This window comes from Balearica regulorum, chromosome 8 (assembly GCF_011004875.1).
Source record: "Balearica regulorum gibbericeps isolate bBalReg1 chromosome 8, bBalReg1.pri, whole genome shotgun sequence".
Lineage (NCBI taxonomy): Eukaryota > Metazoa > Chordata > Aves > Gruiformes > Gruidae > Balearica > Balearica regulorum.
This window is the reverse complement of record NC_046191.1, coordinates 13,813,867-13,835,625: the sequence shown is the minus strand read 5'-3', so window position 1 is coordinate 13,835,625 and position 21,759 is coordinate 13,813,867. Positions and strand designations below refer to the sequence as shown.

The 21,759-nt window shown below is 37.2% G+C and overlaps 1 protein-coding gene and 1 long non-coding RNA gene across 4 annotated transcripts in view; both read right to left on the bottom strand.

Annotated features, from left to right (window-relative positions):
* DNAJB4 (DnaJ heat shock protein family (Hsp40) member B4) overlaps window positions 1–21,759 on the bottom strand; it is a 28,020-nt gene that overhangs the window by 5,199 nt on the left and 1,062 nt on the right. For 2 of the 3 annotated variants that reach the window (XM_075759752.1, XM_075759753.1), the window contains exons 2-3: window positions 3,911–4,196; window positions 483–1,057 (exon numbers count right to left, since the gene is read on the bottom strand). In XM_075759752.1, coding sequence (XP_075615867.1) covers window positions 483–1,057; window positions 3,911–4,121 — 786 coding nt within the window. In that variant the 5' untranslated portion in view covers window positions 4,122–4,196. Of the gene's footprint in view, window positions 1–482; window positions 1,058–3,910; window positions 4,197–4,383; window positions 4,457–21,759 lie in introns of those variants that run through there. The other variant, XM_075759754.1, reaches the window with a different exon arrangement.
* LOC142602749 (uncharacterized) lies at window positions 12,570–17,160 on the bottom strand. Its single transcript, XR_012836521.1, has 2 exons — window positions 14,773–17,160; window positions 12,570–13,918 (listed from the first exon to the last, which is right to left on the bottom strand). It is a non-coding gene; the product is annotated as an uncharacterized LOC142602749 (long non-coding RNA).

Below are 21,759 nucleotides of genomic sequence, written 5' to 3'. Positions count from 1 at the left end.
ATCAATCTCTATGTACTTTGAAATCACACTGAAATAACTTATGACATAAAAAGGCAGACTTAGAATTTGTTGGCAGTGAAAATATTCAAGACATTTCTACTTTGTCCTACAGAACTAGCAATCATATCACAGCAGTAAGGAGCATACTATATTGGATGTATTTGTTAATTGTATTTGTGTTTCTAGCTAGGCTGAAGTAACAAAGGTAAAGTATGAAGATTTAAGATGTATCAACCTTTACTCTTACCCTTCTACCCTCATTCTCTTCCACCTCTACAGTAAACAGCTTGAAATAATACTGCATTTATATCAAAATAGCTACTGCTTCCACTATAAGCCAGACTTTGACTTTACAAGATTGAAACTCTATTAAAAAAAACACTTCAAAACTTTACTGGTGACATACAGCTTGTGCAGCGTAGCCATTGCATCGTATTGTAACAGGTTTAAACATTTAGAGTTCTACCAAAAGAGAAACTTACCTCCCTTAAGCTGATCTTAACAGGATAGATGATATTTGATCCATCTCTCTTGAAGTGAGAGTGAGGTTTATCTTTAATGATAAAAACAATATCAGCTGGAATTGTGTTGGGTGTTTCATCACCTTCTTTTGGAAAAGTGATTTTGGTGCCTTCTTTCCATCCTCTTTTTATCTCAATAGTAAGAATTTTGTCCTCTGTTCGGACACTTCTACCATCTGGGTTAAGCCTTTTACGTGAAATCCTCATCCTTTTTGTGCAGCCATGATAGATCTCTTCCAATGACACTTTAAGTTCATGGATTACAGGGGGATCTTGTTTACGACGTAACTGGCTACCAACTGTATTCCTTTCCCTTGGAAAACCATTCATACTAAAACTAGTGAAGGATCCAAACGGATCACCATCCACCTCCATGTCTTCAGTGTCTCTGCCACCAGGCATCCTCCTTCCAAAGAAGATCTCAAAAGGATTTGTTCCACCAAAGAAAGCTGCAAAAGTAGCATGTGGGTCACCATGGAAGGAGTACCGGAAGGTACCACCTTGTCCATCAGGTCCTCCAGCTCCTCCTTTCAGACCTAAACAAGACAAATAAGCAAAATTAAAACCAAATGGAATATTAGTATAAGCTTTCCTATTGTAGAGCGTAATGATGTCAGAACTGATGATTTGACAAGGTCTTTGCAGCAGAGTTGAAAGGTCTCCTTTTCAATGAGGACTCACCATCAGTACTATGCAGTACCAACTAGTAATTCAATAGCTTGAACAACAACAAAGCTTCTGAAGCTCTAGAATGACTTCTACTTCAGAAGAACAAGTATCCTGACATTGCCAATTTTATTTCATATTATTCAAGCCAGTTAAGCAAAGAATTAGCATCTTAAAACAGAAAACAGGTCTGCTTGACTTGATCTTTTGTTCTGCAAAGCCTGTTGGGAATGCATCCCCCTTCAAGATCACTTCTGGGGAAAACTATGCAGTATCACATGCAACATTTCCCATAGTCTCCATAGCATGGCTTTAACTCAGTGTTAATTAGCTTTACCTCTGTTTTCCTGCAATTCAGTTTGAGTAAATGGTAATATACCAATAGTCAAATAGCCATATGCTTCCTTAATGTTCAATTCAGAATCCCAAACTTATCACAGCTTGTGCTCCTATGATATAAAATAGGTGAGAAACCTGGAAACTCTCTTCAATCCAGCTACAAATAAAAACAGCTGGGAAGTTCCTAAGACCTATTCGGGTATACAAATCTTGTATATACTGTCACCATCTCTCTACAAAAAATCAGAATGTTCTCAAATAGCTTTGTTTTCTATCTTCCACAAGGAGAGATCTACATCTCATTTCTTCCTGATAAGATTTCCCTTAGAATTCTCACTGGACAGTCCCTTGTACTTGCTGCTCTCTCACTCCAAACCCAGCTAAAATCAATTTTCTTAAATGCCTCTTTCCCAATAGGTTATCTCTAAGTATTTCCTCATAATAGTTACTGCTCTCCTGCACTGACCATTTCAGGTTATCTTCTCAAACCTTTAAGATGAAAGTCTTCTTAAGAGACTTTTATTTCTAAACTTACAATATTTGGTTATTTTATTTTTTCCAATCCTACAGCAGCTCAGCACTACTGCTTCTATCCTACTTCTATGCCATAAAAATGTGAAGGCTTACATTAATGAAGCATGCATTCCCTAAATTTGAAAGATTTTTTTTTCCTCAATGTTTTAGACCTTCTATGCGTAAGATTAATACTGGTTATCAACAGTAACCAAGACAGACATTAGAATGAGAATGCCTTCCCCATCTCAATACCAGACCATATTAAAAGTACTTAGCAACATGTAGTACATCCTTCTGTCACAGTACTGTTAATGTCAAACAAGCAGATCAGTGGATTCAATCTGTGATAGTAGAAGGACACCTCCTGGAATAGCTAGCCAAACATTGCTATTGAAGGTACACCAAGTTCCTGGCTGTAAAAACACTGAGGTTTTCTCCTTCCTCCCACCCCACTCCCTGGCCTTTCCCTCACAACTACTAGTTACACTCTCAGATGCAATTGAAGAGGTTAGAGAGCGACTGAGGCAATAGGAGGTATTTGCAAATTCACCATTCTAAAAATTCATACTTCAGTTCAATATTATGCTCCAAGTAAACAGAAATCTATGTTCTGAACCTCTGTCTCCAAGTATGCAATACTAGGATGCCAAAGGCTGTATTGCTTTATATGCTTTACTTCAAGCTCTTTGGTAAAAGTGACTAAAATGGTATTTTGGGAAAGTAGTTAGGATGAGCTGCTGCACAGGAATCTAAAATGCAGATGAAAGCAGAGAGTAAGTAGGTTTATAATGACATACAGAAAGAAGGCAGGGAGTGTGCAGGAAGAAGTGCAAGAAGGCAAAAGACCCAAGAGGCAGCAAAGGTCTCTGGTATCTACACAAACACTTTTTCATAGAATGTTTCAAGACCTTAGTGCTGTTACTGAACACATGCAATGGAACAAAAGACCAAAAAAACTGCATCCTCTGTAGAAGGTTTTCAACATGAATTTATGGAAGTTAACAATTGTATTAAGTCCTATGGATAGCAGGGCACCAAATTTTATTATGCATTCATAAGAACCCACAATTTCCCCTGAAGTACTGGGATTTAAGTGTCCTCCTCTAAATTAATAAAAAACATTGCCCTGAGTGAATGGCAATGAGTGAGTGGACCTACTTGTCACAACAGAATTACTTCATGGGGAATTTCTGATACCATACATTTAAGGGGAGGGATGTTAGTGACTTCCTCTGTTGCTCAATCGTAAGACTGAAAGCCATGCTGGTCAAAAATAACAAAAGTCATCCTCTCCAGATAACCATTTTAGGATAAATATGACATTTCTGAGGCCTCATTCTCTTGGCATGTTATCACTGTTTACAATTAAAGCTAAAAAATTGTTCTGGTATTTCATGACATCAGCCAAATTCTTTCCTCTCCAGGCAAGAAGCCAAGGACAACTATGGACTGGACACCTGGGCTTCTGCCTAGATCAAGCAGACTGCCCTTTAACAAAAATTTAAGAAAATAATACATCTCTCCAACTGCACCTCAAAAAGTCCTAGGGCAAGGGAAGACAGCAGTAAGAAAAGCTATTTATGGGTGATACAAACTTCTTCAATTCAGAAACATTTTGCCTGTCAAGTATTTGGGATTTTTTAGAAAAAACCATTAAAACACATTAAAATAAGAAACTAAACTAGATCAGCATTAAAAGTATGCAATACATTTTACATTAAAAAAGCTGATGAGTCAAACTTCCAAGCAGTACAAATACAGTGTCTAAAAATCAACACATGCCATGTTTTCATGCATCATCTATGTTTATTTTGTTTTATTCAACATTATGAAAGTGGCTGATCAGAGTATAACAGAAACATACATACCTTCCTCCCCAAATTGATCATAAATGTCCCTCTTTTTGGGATCACTCAGCACTTCGTAAGCTTCTGCTACCTCTTTGAATTTTTCCTCTGCGTGGGGAGATTTGTTCTTATCTGGATGCCATTTAAGCGCTTGTTTTCTGTAAGCCTTTTTGATATCTTCTTCAGAAGCCCCTTTTTCAATTCCCAGGATAGAATAATAATCTTTCCCCATCCTCAGTGTTGGAGGTATTCAGATTTTCCTTGCTATAAAGAAAGCAGTGTCCAGTGTCTTAGCAACGTAGAGATGCTAGAGAAGGAAAAATAAAAACCAAATTTGGAATTGAAAGAAACAGAACTGTTACAAATCAACAAACTCTCCGATACATTAAAGAAACACTAGACAGCCTGTATTTCATTCCTTCCCCCGTTGCTCATTTATAAATAATTACACACACTGGACAAGACACAGCCCTCTTTAAAGTCCTCCCACTTACAGTACGTGTCTCCGCTCTTTCTAGAACGACAAATAATACAGGACGTCACTTCCCCGACTGCCCCAGCTGAACAGCCTGCACAGCTTTCACTCTCTCTCGCACGTACGCATGCGCACACACACAAAATGCTGAACTTCTATTTCCTCCCTTGTCAAGCAACTAGAAAGTTTAAAGGTTTAATAGTGTGATACAGTGCCTTTCACCACCAAGGCTGAATCCAGTCAGCTCTAAAGACATAACTGCATCAACAGAAATGCAGTAGCCCATATAAAGTAATTATAGCATTTTATTTCAGTTTCTATAGAGACAGCTGTATATATAACTGTTTTCCAAATATATCAACGCAGATTTGTACCCTTTCCAGCAAAGACTACAACGTACTTTACACCCAAGTTTACACTGAAGCTTCAGAAAGCGTAACTTCATTTCTTTAAAATTAAGCCATCTTCAATCTGAGTTGACTTGAAGCCATGTCCTATTAAACAGTAATATATCAAATCTGCTCAGTTTACCACAACTCAAGCCACTCAACCACCAAAACTGTGTTTCCCCACATATGGCTTCTACACAAGAGGCAATATCAAGACTATTATACAAGTATGGCAATGTATCAAGCAAATTGCTTTCATCTGATGAGATATTAATAACAGAAAAATATCTGGTTCCTACACATACGTTTTATAATACATAGTGCAAATCTTACTACTGAAGTATTTCTCATGCTCTGCAGAGGGAATGGTATGAAGTTTCAGTCTGCAAGATTTCTGTTGACTCTTAGTTAAGAGCTATAGGTCAAGAAATTATCCTTACTTGTCGGAATGGTGATAAACTTCAAGACTGATTAGCATAGCTTGAAAAACACTCCTCCCTGGAACAAAGTATTAAAATATGCCAGTTTGGGTCACATCTAGAAGTTAGCTGTATGAATGCATCTCTAGGCTCAATTATGAAATTACCTGTATGAAGAAAATTAGGCTCAACTGGCTTCCTTCTAATGATAAAAAAATTTAAGCAGAGTAGCATATAGCAGGAACCATCAAACTCAAGTGGAGAACGCTAACTTTCTGATTGAGTTACAATAATGCTGAACTACAACAGCAAACAAGCTTCATCCTTATTGACAGAATAAGATTTAAAGCAGCCTTGGATTCTCTTGCAAAACTAGCCGTACAAGTTGTTATGTTCAGCTGTGCTCCCATGGTATGGTTTGAGCAACCTCTGGTGGGGTCATAACTTATACCACTTGAAGTATTCCCACCAGTGTCTGAGAAGGACCCCATAATACTTGTGTCACTGTGTTGTCATATAATAGAATTGTCAGAACAGCGATAGCTCAGACTACTTTCAAGACTGTGTTTTTCACTATGTTTTTCAAAACCTCTGATCAATCAAGTGGCAGAGGATGCATATTCTAGTTTAAAAATAAGGAATAAGAAATTTTCCCCTTTGAGAGTATTAAACACCTCTTAAATATAAAAAGAATACTCAAGGAGCTGCAATTAGCAAGGCTTAGCACTCCCCTCCTCCTCCCCATTTTGTAAAACATAGGAATTAATTTCCCAGGTTTCATTAAAAGATCTAATAATCAGGATTTCTTCCTAAATCAAAAGTTTCTTTCCCTCAAATGTCAAAACTTACAGAACAAATTCTTTTATCAACAAAAAAGTCGCTGGGACTTTTGCTGACAATCACAGTGAGTAAGCACTCAGGCATCCTTTCTCTCCCTACAGAGGGGAACATGCTCTTCTAGCATAAGTGCCAAGTTATACCCTAATTAGGTAAGTTATTCCCTAAAAATGAAATTACTTAAGATTCTGAGATGTACAGCAATGATGACGTTACTTCTACTACCTGGATGAGATCTTCATGTCAGAATTAAATTAAAGTCTAGAATCTCCTGTCTTCTAGAGTTGATGGGATAACTGGAGCACCTCCTTTCAGAAAGCATGTTCCTTCTTTTTTCCATGCTAATACCTTCCTTTTATCATATAATCAGAGATCTTCTGGAAATACAAGTAGGCTGCAGTTCTCACATGCTTATCGAGGTTTTTTTATACAATTTGTAATAGATTGAGAGATATGACTTTCAGAATTAGTGAATACTTTTTTTTTTTTAATTAAAAAACTAGCATGCACACGATGAACATCTAGTGATCATGCTAATGATCATTTGGGTACATCAGATCATAGCAGCACTTACTCAGATAGTGAAATCCATCTGGTAAGTGTGATAAGTTTTTACATCTTCCAGTCTTCTAGTATTAGAGCAGTTTCAAGAACAGATAATAAATCACAGCTGCTAGATTTTTAGAACTCTGAATATCTGATCTTTGCAATTTTTATTGTTCATTTTGCTGTTTTACCCTACATTCTTTTTCAGAGTTACTAACAAAAGAAAAGGCTTCACATGCTCTCCACAACAAGGACTTCTGGCATTGCAGTGCCTTAAAATAAGCACAGATAAACAGAAAACAAAACAGCTTTAAAAAAACCCAACCAAACCTACATATTTAGTTTTACTGCTATAGTCTTACCTTCCCCATTACCATATACACCTAGAAGTGGAAGTATTTAAAAAAAAAAACAACTCTTCTAGACTGAAAAGATTCTGCTTCCAATGTGGTAGAGAGGCCTTACAAAGAGAACTGTAGAGCTGGGCAATCACCAACTGCATGACATTTAACAAGAGCAAGTGCTGGATTCTCCAGCTGGGACAGGGTAATCCTGGTTATATGTACAAATTGGGGGACGAGAGGCTGGAGAGCAACCCCACAGAAAGAGATCTGGGCCTTGGGTTGATGGCAAGTGGAATATGAGTCAACAGTGTGCCCTGATAGCCAGAAGGGCCAACTGCGTCCTGGGGTCAATTAACCACAGCATAGCCAGCCAGTCGAGGGAGGTGATTGTCCCACTCTACACTGCATTGGTGCAGCCCCAACTCAAGTCCTGTGTGCAGTTTTGGGTGCCTCGATACAATGACATCAGACTATTAGAGTGTGTCCAGAGGAAGACAACCAAGATGGTGAAAGGTCTCAAGGGTAAGACGTATGAGGAGCAGCTGAGGTCACTTGGTTTGTTCAGCTTGGAGAAGAGAAGGCTGAGGAGTGACCTCATCGCAGCCTACAACTTCTTCACAGAGGGCAGCAGAGGGGAATGTGCTTATCTCCTCTCTGGTGATCAGTGATAGGACACAATAACATGGAATGAAGCTGCATCGGGGAAAGTACAGATTGAACATTATGAAGAGATTCTTCACTGAGAGGGTGGTTGGTCAGTGGAACAGGCTCCCCAGAAGTGGTCACAGTTCCAAGCCTGCCGGAGTTCAACAAGCATCTGGATGATGCTCTTAGTCATGTGGTTTAGTTTTAGGTAGTCCTATGAGGAGCGGGGAGTTGGACTCAATGATCCTTATAGGTCCCTTCCAACTTGAGATATTCTATGATTCCGTGATTCCATGTTTGAATAAGATTTCTATTTTTTGTTTAAATGCTTGAATAAGTGTCCTCTACAAAAACAAGTCACCCTCCTAGTGTGGGACAGATGAACTAATTTATGGAATTTTGTTCTTTACAAGTTTCTGCATTTCTACCTTGAGGTCTACCTCTTTCACAGCAGAACTCAGAAACCACCTCAAAATAGACAAAAACCTCACCATCAATTAGCTACTTTTCTTCCTCATTCTACCACATCAACATTTCTCTGACTGATAGACCCCATTATGAATCAATTAACCATCTGTATCATCAGAGACCCTATTATGAATCAATTAACCATCTATATCATCAGATCTTTGTTTACACAGTTTCCAAATACAATAACTGCATTCCATTTCAGGCATACAGAGAAAAAAATTTTTATGATCACTGTAGTATCAAATGCTACCTATGAAGCTTTTGCTTATAGTCAATTCTGCCTAGTTTGATAGAAAATTGGTTTACGATCTCAGACGTATCTTCTTGTTCTTATAAGCTACTTCAGGGCACTCTATTATGCACTGAGAAAGTTAGCAGACTTTATTTGTTCAGCACTTCACTGGTGTTATTTGTTACCATCCAAATTAAAAAACCAAATAGACAAAATGGGAATTTCAGTTTAAGCTTTTTAAAGTTGACTGGGGAAAAACCAAATAAAATAAAATCGGTGCGTCTTCAACAAATTACTAAAAAGTTAAATAGACAATTTATTAAAACAGATCATAAGTTTGGCAGAACAGCAGGAGCAAGGTCACACCACTTCCATGCCTTAGAATAGTTGCATTGATAGTATTAACTTTGAATTAATTGCTTTCTTTAAAGAAGCTTTCGGAAGAACAACTGAAATAAATTAAGATACAGCCAAGAAAACATTCACAGTTACATTGAACTCAAATTTTAGATTAATCATAAACTAGCACCAGTATAAAGTTATTTTGAGGAAAAACAGAACAGTGTCATCATTTCCTGAAATATCTGAAGCCGAGTAAAAATGCTCATTATTTCCTTTAAACCATTTCTTCTGCATTCCTCACCTATTAAACCTCAAAAACAAAACTAAAAAACACAGGAGTAGATCACAGAACAAGTTAAAGAGCAAACAAAACCACAAAGGCAAATTCCAGACAGATCACAACTATAAATACACATGTGCACGTAAATGTCAAGGCAGAGGAGCCAAATCCCTCCCCAGAAAAAGCTCTTTCAAATTAAGTATCATAGTATTTGCAAACCCACATTAATGAATGGAATAAATTGACATTTGTCTGCAATGGTTTGAAGAAAGCACATTCATATACAATAGTAAAATTTCCTATAAGATCATCCATTATTTCCCCAGAGAAAAAAATTTTGACAATGACTTTTCTCCCCACCATCTTTAACTGTATGCAGTTGTTGACTAAGCTACGTTTATACTTTTGGGCTGTGAATAAGACCTTGTACATGCAAACCCCATTCATGAATTCATTAAATAAGAGTTTCACAACAGAAATATTCAGTATCTGGGCTCACATACAGAAATAAATTTTAGAGTTTACAACAGAAGCAACAAATAGTTGATTTTTTCTATGTATCTAACAGAAAATGCAAAGTGAAACCTGCAGAGCGTAACAGTTCTTGCTAATCAGTCAACGGGCCTAAAAGAAAAGCTTTAGTCATGCACTTCATACCCAAGAAACTACCCAAATTTATCAAATTTTTACTTCAGTTCTCCAAAGAAACAAGCTGCTACTGTGATGGAAGTGAAAAGTTTATCGTACATAAGGATTCTGGGGCTGATTTTACATCTAAAAAACCAATAATCCAAGAAAGCGAAATACCACATAAAAACTTTAAAAAATAACAGAACTTTAAACTTACAATACAGTGGCATTAACTTTGTTAAACAGCATACTTGAGTAACTTACCTTATCACCCTTATTTTATATTTTCATACTGCATACATTGTGTTTGAGACACTTGTAAGAGATTCAAATTGAAATGCAGCCCAAAGTATTTACCAGTTTGTGTACTACAGACATCCCAATTTCTTTTCTGAGGCATGTGCAACAGAGAAATTTAATGCAATTCACTGACAACTGAAGCTTGCATTAAAAAAAAAAACTTGCTGACTTTTGATTTCCTAACAGATTAAAAAGGAGGAAATGTAGTGGGATAAGTATAGTCATGCTTTACAAAAATATCTGGCTTCCATTAGAGATATATCTAAGTCACTGCGAAACAGTACTTCACAGGACACATACCTACTATACTTTCTATATTTAAAAGTTGATAGTATTGTCCAGAAAGATCTGGTTGGATTATTTTTGGTTCAAGAAGAGATATTAAATGAACTTGTAGGATAAAAAGTTATCCAAGACAATTAATTATATCTAAGTTATATAGATATCAACAAAAACATTTTCTATTTTATATTGGAAGTATCTGCTTCAAAATAATGTTTACAATATTACTGGAAGACACATGAAGTTAAGCTCCTGCCAACAGGCCAAAGGGCATGTTTTTAAGGTCTTATGTGGGAAAGCTTACTTTAAATATACATTCCAGAGTCGACATGAATTTACAGGTCAAGTTCAAATGTTAAATCTCAAAACACATACTGCTATCACCCAGAGACATACTGTTACCACTTCTGAACTTTCAAAATGAATTTTTAAGTCTGTGATTCATTTAATCTTCAATTTTATTTGGAAAATCTACATGACAAGATAGCAGACATTGTTAGCAAATTTTTTTTTTAACTAGTTTTATTTTTGTTACTTTTGAAATAATAGACCAAAAGCTAGAAGTGCTATGCACAATTGAAAATGTCCATCATATTTTCATATTAGAAATTGCTATTGCTTATGTTATGTTCTAGGGTTGAATTCTTCTCTTCAGAAAATTTATTCCCACTATATATATTATGACCTACGTAGAAGTACATACAATACTAGAAAAAGAAAAAAGGAAGAAACTCATCTAAATCTCAAGTAGATTTTATATTAAACATGATTACAACTATCTTCAAAAACATGACTAGGGCACTAGTCACACATGCACACTGATCCTTCAATACAACACAGCAAACTTATGTGTCATTAACATAAAGAATTGCTTTCTCATACCTGATTCCTGTCTGCTAAGTCACAATCTCTACTATAGCTGAAGAACAGAAATACACTTGGAAGAATTTTCCAAATTTAACTTTCCACCACCGAGAGGGAACGAACATCTTCTTGCAAGTAGGCAAAGTTCTTTGGACTCAGCTATGATGCACTGCATTGATGAAAATGCAACTAACTCCCCTTTACTTCATAATGGTGTGATTAACTACTTCAGTCAAGTACCAGACCGCACTTAGAAAAACAAAAGGAAACAGCCAGAGTATGGTCAAAAAAAGCAGCACACACACAATTTTCATCTACAAATTAAGGCTTCCCTCTTCTGAAAGAGTAGAGATTCCACAAGTGCTTTTCAATTCCTTACTTGGATTCAGTGACCATTTCAATTCCCACCCACAGAAATGGTCACTGAATCGACTTTTGCAGAAAAGGCCTCTTTAAAAGAAGTTGATTGGTCAATCAGGAAAAATGCCAATCATGCAAAACATTTAACAGGTATGCCTATTTACCACACTCACTATTACAAACTTCAAGCAGTTAATGACACTGTCGCCATATGGAGTTTTGTAAATCTCTATACAGAGAAGTGTACTGTGTTGGTAAGGAGAAATATCTTCCCACTGTTGTTACCAAAAAAAACGCAAATTCATAAGGAAGCTGAAGGTCTGTTTCCTCCAAGAAAATGTTCTGTTTTGACAAGTTCTGCACAATTTACTATTAAGTTATCAGTTTGGGGCAAAGCAAGCAGAAAAATATAGTAGTCAAAGTTCTTCCTTTCAATTTTACATATAATAAGCCAGGATTTTTGTTCCACTTTTGGCTGACTGCTGTCACTCAGGAAATTATCCAAAACTCAGGGAATTCTGTCCTAAAATAGCCTATAAGCAAATGAAGAGTTAGACTTAATCACACTTTTATCACACTGTTACCAGTCAGGTTTCTCCCATGCCACTGTCATGGTTAGCCCCAGTCGGCAGCTGAGCACCACTGCTGCTCCCTCACTCCTCCCGCCCCCAACCCCTCCCACCCCCCCCCCCACCCCCCGCCCCGGGTGGGATGGGGAGGAGAATAGGAGGAAAAAGCAACTACTCGCGGGCTGGGATAAAGACAGTTTACTGGGACAGCAAAGGAAGAGGAAAATAACAACAGCACGTAGACTATACAAAGCAGACGATACACAATGCAATTTGCTCACTGCCCAGAACCCGATGCCACGCCAGCTCTGAGCAGCCATCCCTCCTCCCCAGTCAGCCCTCCACATTCTATACTGAGCACTATGTCATAGGGTATGGAATACCCCTTGGGCTAATCTGGGTCACCTGTCCTGGCTGTGCCTCCTCCCAGCTTCTTGTGAAAATTAACTTATCCCAGCCAAAAACCAGCACTGCCTTCTCATGTTGGTTATATAACAAGTAAAGATGTTTAATATGATGAACAATTTAAGGCTATGTAATTGTTCACTGCTTCCCTCCAACACTAACTGCTTTTTATTTGACTGCATTACATTTAAGTTTTATAGCCTTTCTGGCAATTGTTTTAAGAAACAACATATTGCTGCAATTAAGAGTCTTTCAGATTCTCAAGTGCTAACATACTCAGACCCTGAATATTTTCAATATTCAATATTGTCACACAGAAGTATTTTATTGGTTATTCATATGCTTTATATATATGCCACAGGCTTCCATGTTACACTTTTCTCAGCATGAACAGTATACAACAAAATACATATTGCTTAAAGAAAGGTAAAAGAATTGCTGATTAATTCTGATTAGTGTCAAAAAGAATGCAAGATTGCTTGGTAGACAGGAAAAAAACAAATTAGGAGTTACTAGGAAAGGAATAGAGAACAAAACAGAAAACCTTATGATACTAATCATATAAACAGTACAGTACCAATAGTACATCTACACCATAACACTGTACGGTTCTGTTCCCCTCAACTCCCCAAAACCAAATATAATTTTTTTAAAATGCGCAGAGAAGGACCATAAAAGGTGATCAAAGATCTGAAAATGCTTCCACACGAGAAACAACTGAGGAGGCTCGAGTTCTTCAGTCTGTAAAAAAGACAGAAAGAAGTCACAAAGGTCTATAAGGTCAACAGATGATGGAGAAAGGAGGAGGAGGCACGAGCTGCTCATGGTTTACTCCCATCTAAGCCAGAGCTACTACGTGAAACTAGCAGAAGCCAGTTTCAACAATAAAGTTAGTAAGTTCTACAAGTAATAGAATTCCCTGCCAAAGGACACTGGAAACTTAAAAATGGTTTCAGTGGGACACTGAAAAAATACCATAGAAGAGATCTACTGCAAGTTTCTTGACAGAAGCCAGAGCAGAAATTCCCTGAGCTGCAAATATTTGGAAGCTAGGAAGGTAGAAAAGAGGACCAAATAGTTTGTTTTATTCCAGCTTTCCCTGAAGCATCTACTTATGGCCACTTTTGAATGCAAATTACTAGGCTAAACAGACCACTTAATGGGCAACCAGTTCACCATTTTCTAGATGAGCACCCTCATTAGATTCATGAAAATCTCAATATAATGCAATTCAGCCACTTCCATGTTCTGAAGAATGAAGGCTGTCTAACACAGAAGCTTAAAATAGGAGCATTGGCACTAATCAACCTCAGTGACAGACAAAAGCTCTCCATATGTATGAGTTCAGCCAAGCACTAGAGGTATTAGAAAAGTCGTAGTCTTTATTTTAGCATGCTTCCAGTCACACAACCGGAGTATTGTTTTGTATATGTTCTCAAAAAACCATTCAACTCATTTATTGGTACTGCCAAGGAGGCTTGGTGGGGGCTTTTTTGTTTTGGGGGTTGTTGTTTTGGGGTTTTTTTAACGTACATCCACTATAGGCATGTTACTTAAAACTGACTTGAAATTACAATCCAGAATACCACTTGCAACCATGCTGCCTCCTCTTTCTCTCCTGCCACCTCTCCATCTGTTTCTATATAACAAAATATCAGTTGTCTACGGACCCTTAGACAATTCACACACACACAAAAGACAGGTAGACCTCTACCTTCATTTTCCTACCCGCAGATCTGTTTATTATACAAACCATGGTAAATAAGCAAGGAATATTAAGCATATCTGTATTGTTTTCTAAGTGAAATAAAGAGGGGTGTTGCTTACAATAACCAGACTTTTTAAAAACAGGTATTTAGTAACACTTGTAAAGATGTTTCTTATATTCTTGTTTTCAATAAAAGTGAGGCTTAATTTGACATTAACACTTCATGGATTCAGCCCCACTCTTGCAGCACAGAAGGGGCAGAAATCTCCCTACAAGTATAAGGACAGAACAGCCAGCTCATACGGTGCTGCGCCTGCAGTCCAGCATTCTCCACCCCACGGAGCAGGGCCAGCTGGCACAAACCAAAGTAACATTTGCTCTGGGCTGGCTGAGACTGGACACAAGGCCAGCCAGCTCAAACCTTGGGAACTGTGATTGGCTCCCTACCAGTTTTTCCACAAAATGAATCCTGGTGTAGGAGAACTACTGTGACCTAATAGTAGTGCTATGTACTGATTAACAGGAAAAGGACAATGGACAAATAGTACTAGTTTCCATGATAACCCTTGCTGACTTTCCTTCAAGAAACTAGAACGGAAGGATTTTTTTAAAAGGCATTCTAAATGCATGTATTTCGATATCCTACATGAAGTTAGCTATCACTACTACCTTATCACCCAGGAAACACTAGGAGGGGCAGACTGTTTCGTTTAATATCTATTTCAATAGAAGTAGCATACAACAGCTCCTCTTTTAGCCTTTCACTTGTAGAAAAGGGTGTTTACCTTAACTATAGTAGTAATTCCTTCATTCACAGTGAAGGAATCCTATGGGATTTCTTCCACCAAACAATATAATTAACAACCTGTTGTCTCAGCAAAGAGGCAGCAGCAGAGAATTCAGGGCCTGTAGAATAAAGACAGTCCTTACAGGTTAGCTCTTGCTAAAATTTTCTGGGAAGCTGGCAGTGGCATGACTCAGATGTGACCTGATCTGAACTTCAAGTCTTTCTTTCCAACGGTTCTCAACCTACCACTTAAGTATTTGGATTCATTCTATTTAAAAACAAACAAAAAAAAATAGCCCCAACACACTGCCTGTTTGGAACATTCATTAGTGGAACATAACACACAGAAATATTTTCCTAACAGTGAAGATACTCTACAGCTTTATGCTGAAGACCGGTAGGCTCATCTAGAGTTGTACCACTACTTCAATCATGTTCCATAATTAAGGAACAGACAGAAGTCATGTCTGCAAGTCATTTTTTCTTCTTGCAAAAGTATAAGATTTATTTTTTTCTGGCATAGTTAAAAAGCTGTCAGTAAACAGAACAGCCAAGAGAAAAAAACTGAACAAACATGACACTGATCATAGTTATGGGTCACCTGTAAGAAGGGGAAGAAAAGGATAGGTGGAAGATGCCCGCACAATCTCTATTCACACACTACTTGGTTGTGTTTGTTTTTTTTTCCCCTGTAATAATGACAGAAATTAATAGTTACCAGTAGAAAACAAACTATTTTCTCAGTCTTGTTGAAGAGAGGAACTGCAAAACAAATAAATCCACTTAGAAAAGTGACTCAGCTACATTGTATTGTTTTTAATTGCTGGTATGCTCAAACAAGATGAAGGTTATTAATGCATTACCAAATAAGGAGCTGCACACATTTTTTGCTGTGGACATGTGATCACACTGTTCTTACATAAGCAAAAGGAGATGGTCACACTAGATGCTTTTTCCAGAGTGCGCTCATCAAAATCCCACCCAGCTGCTCTGATTCACACAGCTAGTTTTACATGCAAGCCTGAAAACACATGCACTGAATTGTTCTATAGACAGGAATTTGATAAGGAAGTGTCAGAACAACTCTGTTTAACCCAAAAGGAGAACGTATGTCAGCATACCTAAACTCACTTGATTTACGTTCAAACAATAAGAATGTACTTCTGTTCACCTACAGAAGACAGAAATACAGACAGCTCTAGTTATATTTATCAGAATCTGCTCTAATAGAAGTCAAAATAGTTGCTCATTAGTCTTTCAAATGTTTCAAGCACATCCCACAGCTCAAATCAGGCTGCTTAGTTGGTTTTCCCCCTCCTCAGCCAACCTAGAAGAGTTGTGAGAAAAGAAGATGGAATGGGGGAGTTTGATAGACTTACGTTGCAGTTAATCTTAAATGACTTTATTCCTCTAGAATAAATGTTGCTAGGTAAAGAAGGTACAACATAGAAAGATGAACAATTAAGCAGAAAAACGTCAAGGTGTTCTAAAGAGATAATGTTTTAAAGTGGTAACACATTTCCACGTCTATTCTATTAACAGACTACAGAAATTCCATAGTTTCATGAATATTTTCCCTCAAACTCATAATAAAAGTTCAAACTTTGCATGGTAGCAAGTCCTAGAAGGACATTTCACTGTAGAAAGTGACATATTTTCTTTTTAACCTTTTACCTGCCCCTTCTGAAAAAATGCAGTACAAAGTACAGCAACGAATTAGAGGACACCTGCAAATAAAATAATTTCCATAACTATTTAATGAAAACATTACACAGAATTGGTTCACTCATAGGACATAATCCTAACAGACAACAACCTGTACAAAAAGATCGCTTCTTTACATCCTCTACAGAAAATACTAATCCATAGCCAAAAGTTTTACAGGTATATGGTTTTTTGCTTAAGCTAAACTTATGGAACCTCCTGTTTTCTTGCTTTTCAGATCAAGTCATATCATGACATCCACATCACTCATCTTTTCAGTGATATCCGAAATTAACCCAGCAACATTCATCCCTTTCCAAGTCTATGCAGCATTGTTATTGAGGGCTCATTTTTAAATACAACTGGGCTTTTGATAATTATTATATCAAGATATTTTTAACCAGCAATAGATACTGAAGTGGCAGTTAAACTAGTTTCCTCCGGATATTGATTTATTAAAGAAAAAAATATCCCTACACATTCACCAACTTTACTGCAAATATTTATTTTTCCCAAAACAAGCATGTAACCCTTACAATAAAGTTTAGGAGGATTTTCAGTTTAGATAAGCTTGTCATAATCATGGTTTTACAGACTGAAGGGATTAGTCATTTAGAGCTTCTAAAACTCTTCCATTTTTCCTTCTTCAACCTCAGAGGAGATCTACCTTTCTATGCTAGTTTGGTTTGGGTTTTTTTGGTTAACTGGGTACAATTGGGTTAAAAATAAGGTGCTCTGACAAATTAACAAATTAACTGGGCACAATTGGGTTAAAAATAAGGTGCTCTGACAAATTAACAAATAAAAATGTTAGCTGTAATTAAACACTGTCAGAGAGAATACTACTAGGGATCAGGTCTATGTAATAGGGAAGTACACCAATCCCTTCAAAGTAATCCAGCTTTTCTCACGTTGAGATAAGAATTCTGAACATTACTGCCTTAATTAAAAAAATATGTATTTACACACTTATTAATGGGACCTGAATGCACATTCTTCAGTGCTCTGCTGATAGAGGGATACAGCAGACACTTCTATCCCCTACAGCTACTATTGCAATAATTATTTGTTCTCCCTTTCAAAGTTCCTCAGTGCCCATCTCTGCCCTTCTTAACCCCCATTTATATGCAACTTCCATGCCTAGCTCCGTCAATCAATTTATTTCAAACAAGGCCTTTCACACTTTCTCCCGCATCTGGGAGTTTTGCACATGTTAACAGCAAACAAATTCTCTGGACTCTCGAAACTTTTCTTCCCATGACCTCCACACAAAAACATCCAATGCCCTTGAAACAAGGGGGACACTACAGACTGATGACCACATTATCATGCTGACTAATATTATCCAGCTGCCTTTTTGCACTGCATTCATTCTGTATGGTGATTCACTGTCTCATTGCATACTTCAGTTGTATTTAAGGAAGAAGTGCATGTTCTCCAATTTATCCTTCTGTATTTGTGACACACCTAATGCAATTTGATAGCCTTCTGTAAGTTAGTCAAAATTTCAGAGGTTAGCTCATGTTAATCTTTACTGCTCAACTGTCCTCAAGCCTAGAATCAAATCTGCTGGTAGACCTCAAATGAAACCCTGGGGCAAAGACCCCTTCTTCCCATTTAAGTTTTACTATTAACTTTCCTTTCAGCAGCTTCAACCCACTTCTAGCTTTAGAGCAAACACGTATGAAATAAGATTCACAAGAGTAAAATGTGCAAGACAAGTGCTCTATAGAATCTGCAATACTTACACAGCTTTTCTTCAAATACTTAATATAGTAAAACATTTTTGCTAGGAAAAAACAGCATGACTAAATGTAAGCCCAAAACCCCAAAGATTTGGGGTTTTTTGAAGCTTACTATATAAAAGTTGGTACACAGGGGACCAAATACAGACTTTGGAAGCAAATTCACTCTTGCCCTTCCCCCAGAAGCCAAGAGAAAAGCTGTGTTATCACCAGTGAGTGAAGGCAGATGTGACAGCAGCTGCAGCAGAGCTACCCTTCAACATTCCCATCCCCTCCCACAAATACTTTTTCCTACCCCCTTCAATTCCTCAGTAGCAACCCATGCCTCTGCATTTGTCTGGAACGAAGCATAACAGGAATATTTGCTGACTAGGAGAACGCTGTTGGCCACCACTTGAATCATCCAGGATAAGTGAATTCTGCAGTAATCTTACTATTCCAGTTCTAAAAACCATTCCCCTTGACCCCCATCTCTCTCAAAAGAGAACTTAATCATGAACATTGTATAGACTTTGTATACAGTTTAAGTTATGCTTTAATATTACCATTTTTCCACTATACATTCTCTTTCAGATCCAAATTGTAGATCTGAAATGTGTAATTAGTACTTCACTGCACGTGTAGTAAATAAGAAAGCTCATGACAGATCAACAGTCGTTTGGATATAGAGTACATGCTGAATCTTCTCTCAGCAGTTACTTAAGGGACTTTTCTACCGATAGTATTGCAGATCCTGGACGCTCTTTGCCAGTGGAGGAGCACCAGCTGACAGTGAGGATCTGAATCAGTTGATCTAAATCTCCCCAAAGTGATGAAATTTCCCCACACCAGCAATGACTTGCAGAAAGCATAGCAGGCAGATGTAATGCTATGGCAATGGTTATTCTTCTCTGATAGTTAGAGACTATGCTCACTTTTCCTAGATAGATGTTTAATGTACTGAGACAAAGCTAAACAAAACATGATACAGAGAGAGTTGCAGAGGTAACTTTATGAGAAATGCAATCTTTTAGTTTATGACCCTGCGAGAGGTCTCCTAACCTGTACTAGCAAACTACTTCTCTCAGGATTGCCTTACCCTTTGGTCTGGTCACCACAGACCAAAATTGAAGTCAATTGTTAAAGGAAAAAAAAATAAAATCAAACAACACGACAAAACAGAACTCAATACAAGCATGTGCTAACATGTCTTAGCTTATGCAGAGGATTTGGGTCAGTTCCACACTTTTATATCCATGCTTTTGCAATGCTTGAACCAGCTAAATACCCCAAGTACTTTTTGGTATAAGTACGGATTCCTTCATATGCACAATATTTGATTTTTTAAAAAAAGAAATGTTGTTTGTGGTTTTTTTTTCCCCCAGATCTCTCCATTCCTGAAGTCTGTGACAATCCACACTATACATTCAAAGTTTTCTGACTTGTCAGAGTTTTCATTTGAACTAGCTGTTTCTTAGTAATTACATCTACCAGATTGTTCTAATTGTTGTTTTCAGTAATCATCAGACTATAGACTGAAAACCATGAGAGAGATCATCTAATAAGTTTAGTTAAGGGACACACCTTCCTCCCATCTCCAAAAGGAATACTGAAAGACATTTTAAAACTCCATATTCTCTGTTACCTCTTGCATTGTCTACTATCTAATTACTAAAATTCTAAAAAAAATATAAGCGGTAGAACATTTCCCTACTATACATCCTTTAGTAAGAATGACTTACTGTAGAACTGAGGCTTGTTTTACACAGCAAAACAAAAGTTCTCTTGCTGTAGCAGCACAATGCAAGTATTTGCTTACCAATCTACTACATTTAATTTTTTAGAAGGCAGATTTGAGAAAACAGGCAATGAGTAATTTTTGTGAGAGAGAAAGCAGAATAACCTGGCATATGCTGCTGTAACAAGTCAGCAAAACATTTGAAAGAATATTGCAGTTAGCACTGTTGAGGGGTTACATCCTCACCCCACTCAATTAAGGAGAAGGAATTAATCCCACAGGGATAATTTTCTCAACAGAAGTTTCATTTAAGAAAGCGAAACAGAGATGCTTAGGTTTCCAGCAGACAGGTTCTAAGTGCCATCACGGGAAATACAGATAGAAGCAACTCTAACTGTTGATAAAGGTCATGAGATCAACTTAGGAATGGTGAAAATAAGGGCGTAATATTTATACAGTACATAATATTTAAGATCTTACACCTCCTCTGTAATTTGCTAAATTTCATGTTCTAACTATCTGAAAGGCCTAAGAAATACAGCAACTTCGAGAATTTGGAAGATGGAGGAATCATACATATACTAAGTATGGTTCAAATGTAGCATCACTACAAAGAATAGTAAAAAGCTGATAAAAATTCCAAAATTAGCATTCACACTTATGATTAGTTGTTTCTGAATGCAACTAGAACACTTACACTACCAGATGAGTGCTTTCATTAGCCCAAGGCATTGTAACTGCTTAAAAATATCATCAGTGTTACACACCCACTGATTTGTCTCACAGAACTTTACAAAAAATCATTATCCCATTTCATAACAATAAAAAGCAAAGCACATAGATGCTCCACATCTTCTAGTAAGCAAAGAGTCATAAAAGACATAGCCAGTAGCCAGCATTAGCTTCAATGCATCATAGTCAACTACTGTTGCTCAACTTACTTATTTGTATAACTTAGCTGGTACGTATAGCCAAAGGAAATTAAAAAATAGTTCAAGATCAAATTATTGTTTGGAATTAGCAAAGAATCAAGCATGAAAATTAAGTTCCCACTTTCCAAACCTATTTTTGCTTCCCTCCCCCAGTTAACACAGCTACATTAATGGAAAGTATATGCTAATTCTTCTGAACAGGCTTTCTCAGCAGAAGTATCTCAGCAGCAAGTTTCACCTAGCTCTAACTATACACTGTAATCTGCCTAAAAGTATGTAGGAATTTTAATTTTGTGGAATATATTAATCTTAAAACCCTTTTGGGCTATTCTACTTCAAAAGTTTTATAGAAGGAAAAATATCTAGCACATGTTTTCAGCTTCCTTTGGAGGTGTTATCTTCCTTTAGAGATGCAGGATAATCTAACCTCAGCAGCAGTACTGTGTCTGAAGGTCTACTAAATTGATCCCGATTATAAACAGCCAAAACTGAAGGGACCAATGAGAAACTAGGAACTTCTTAAAGGCAGCATGGAACTACAAGGCTAGCCTAAAGAGAAGACAGCAAGATGCATTTTCTCATACGACTTCAACAGAGTTGCTCCCTCCCTTCATATAGCTCTCAAAACTAGGCAAAGTAAAAAACAACAGTTCCTTAATTAAAAGTAGTGACAACAGAAAAACATACTCATTTATGTTGGAAGAGGCCTCTCACACTTCAGTTTAAATGTACGTGTTAAAAAGAAAAAGCCTGAAATTTATGCAGTCCAGGAGCCCATGAAGTAGTTACAGTTCGATACATACACATAAATTAAACAAAAATGCAAAGCATCCCCTCAAAACAGTATAGAAAGCAGCTGTACATCTTCGTTGCCCTTCAGTGTTATC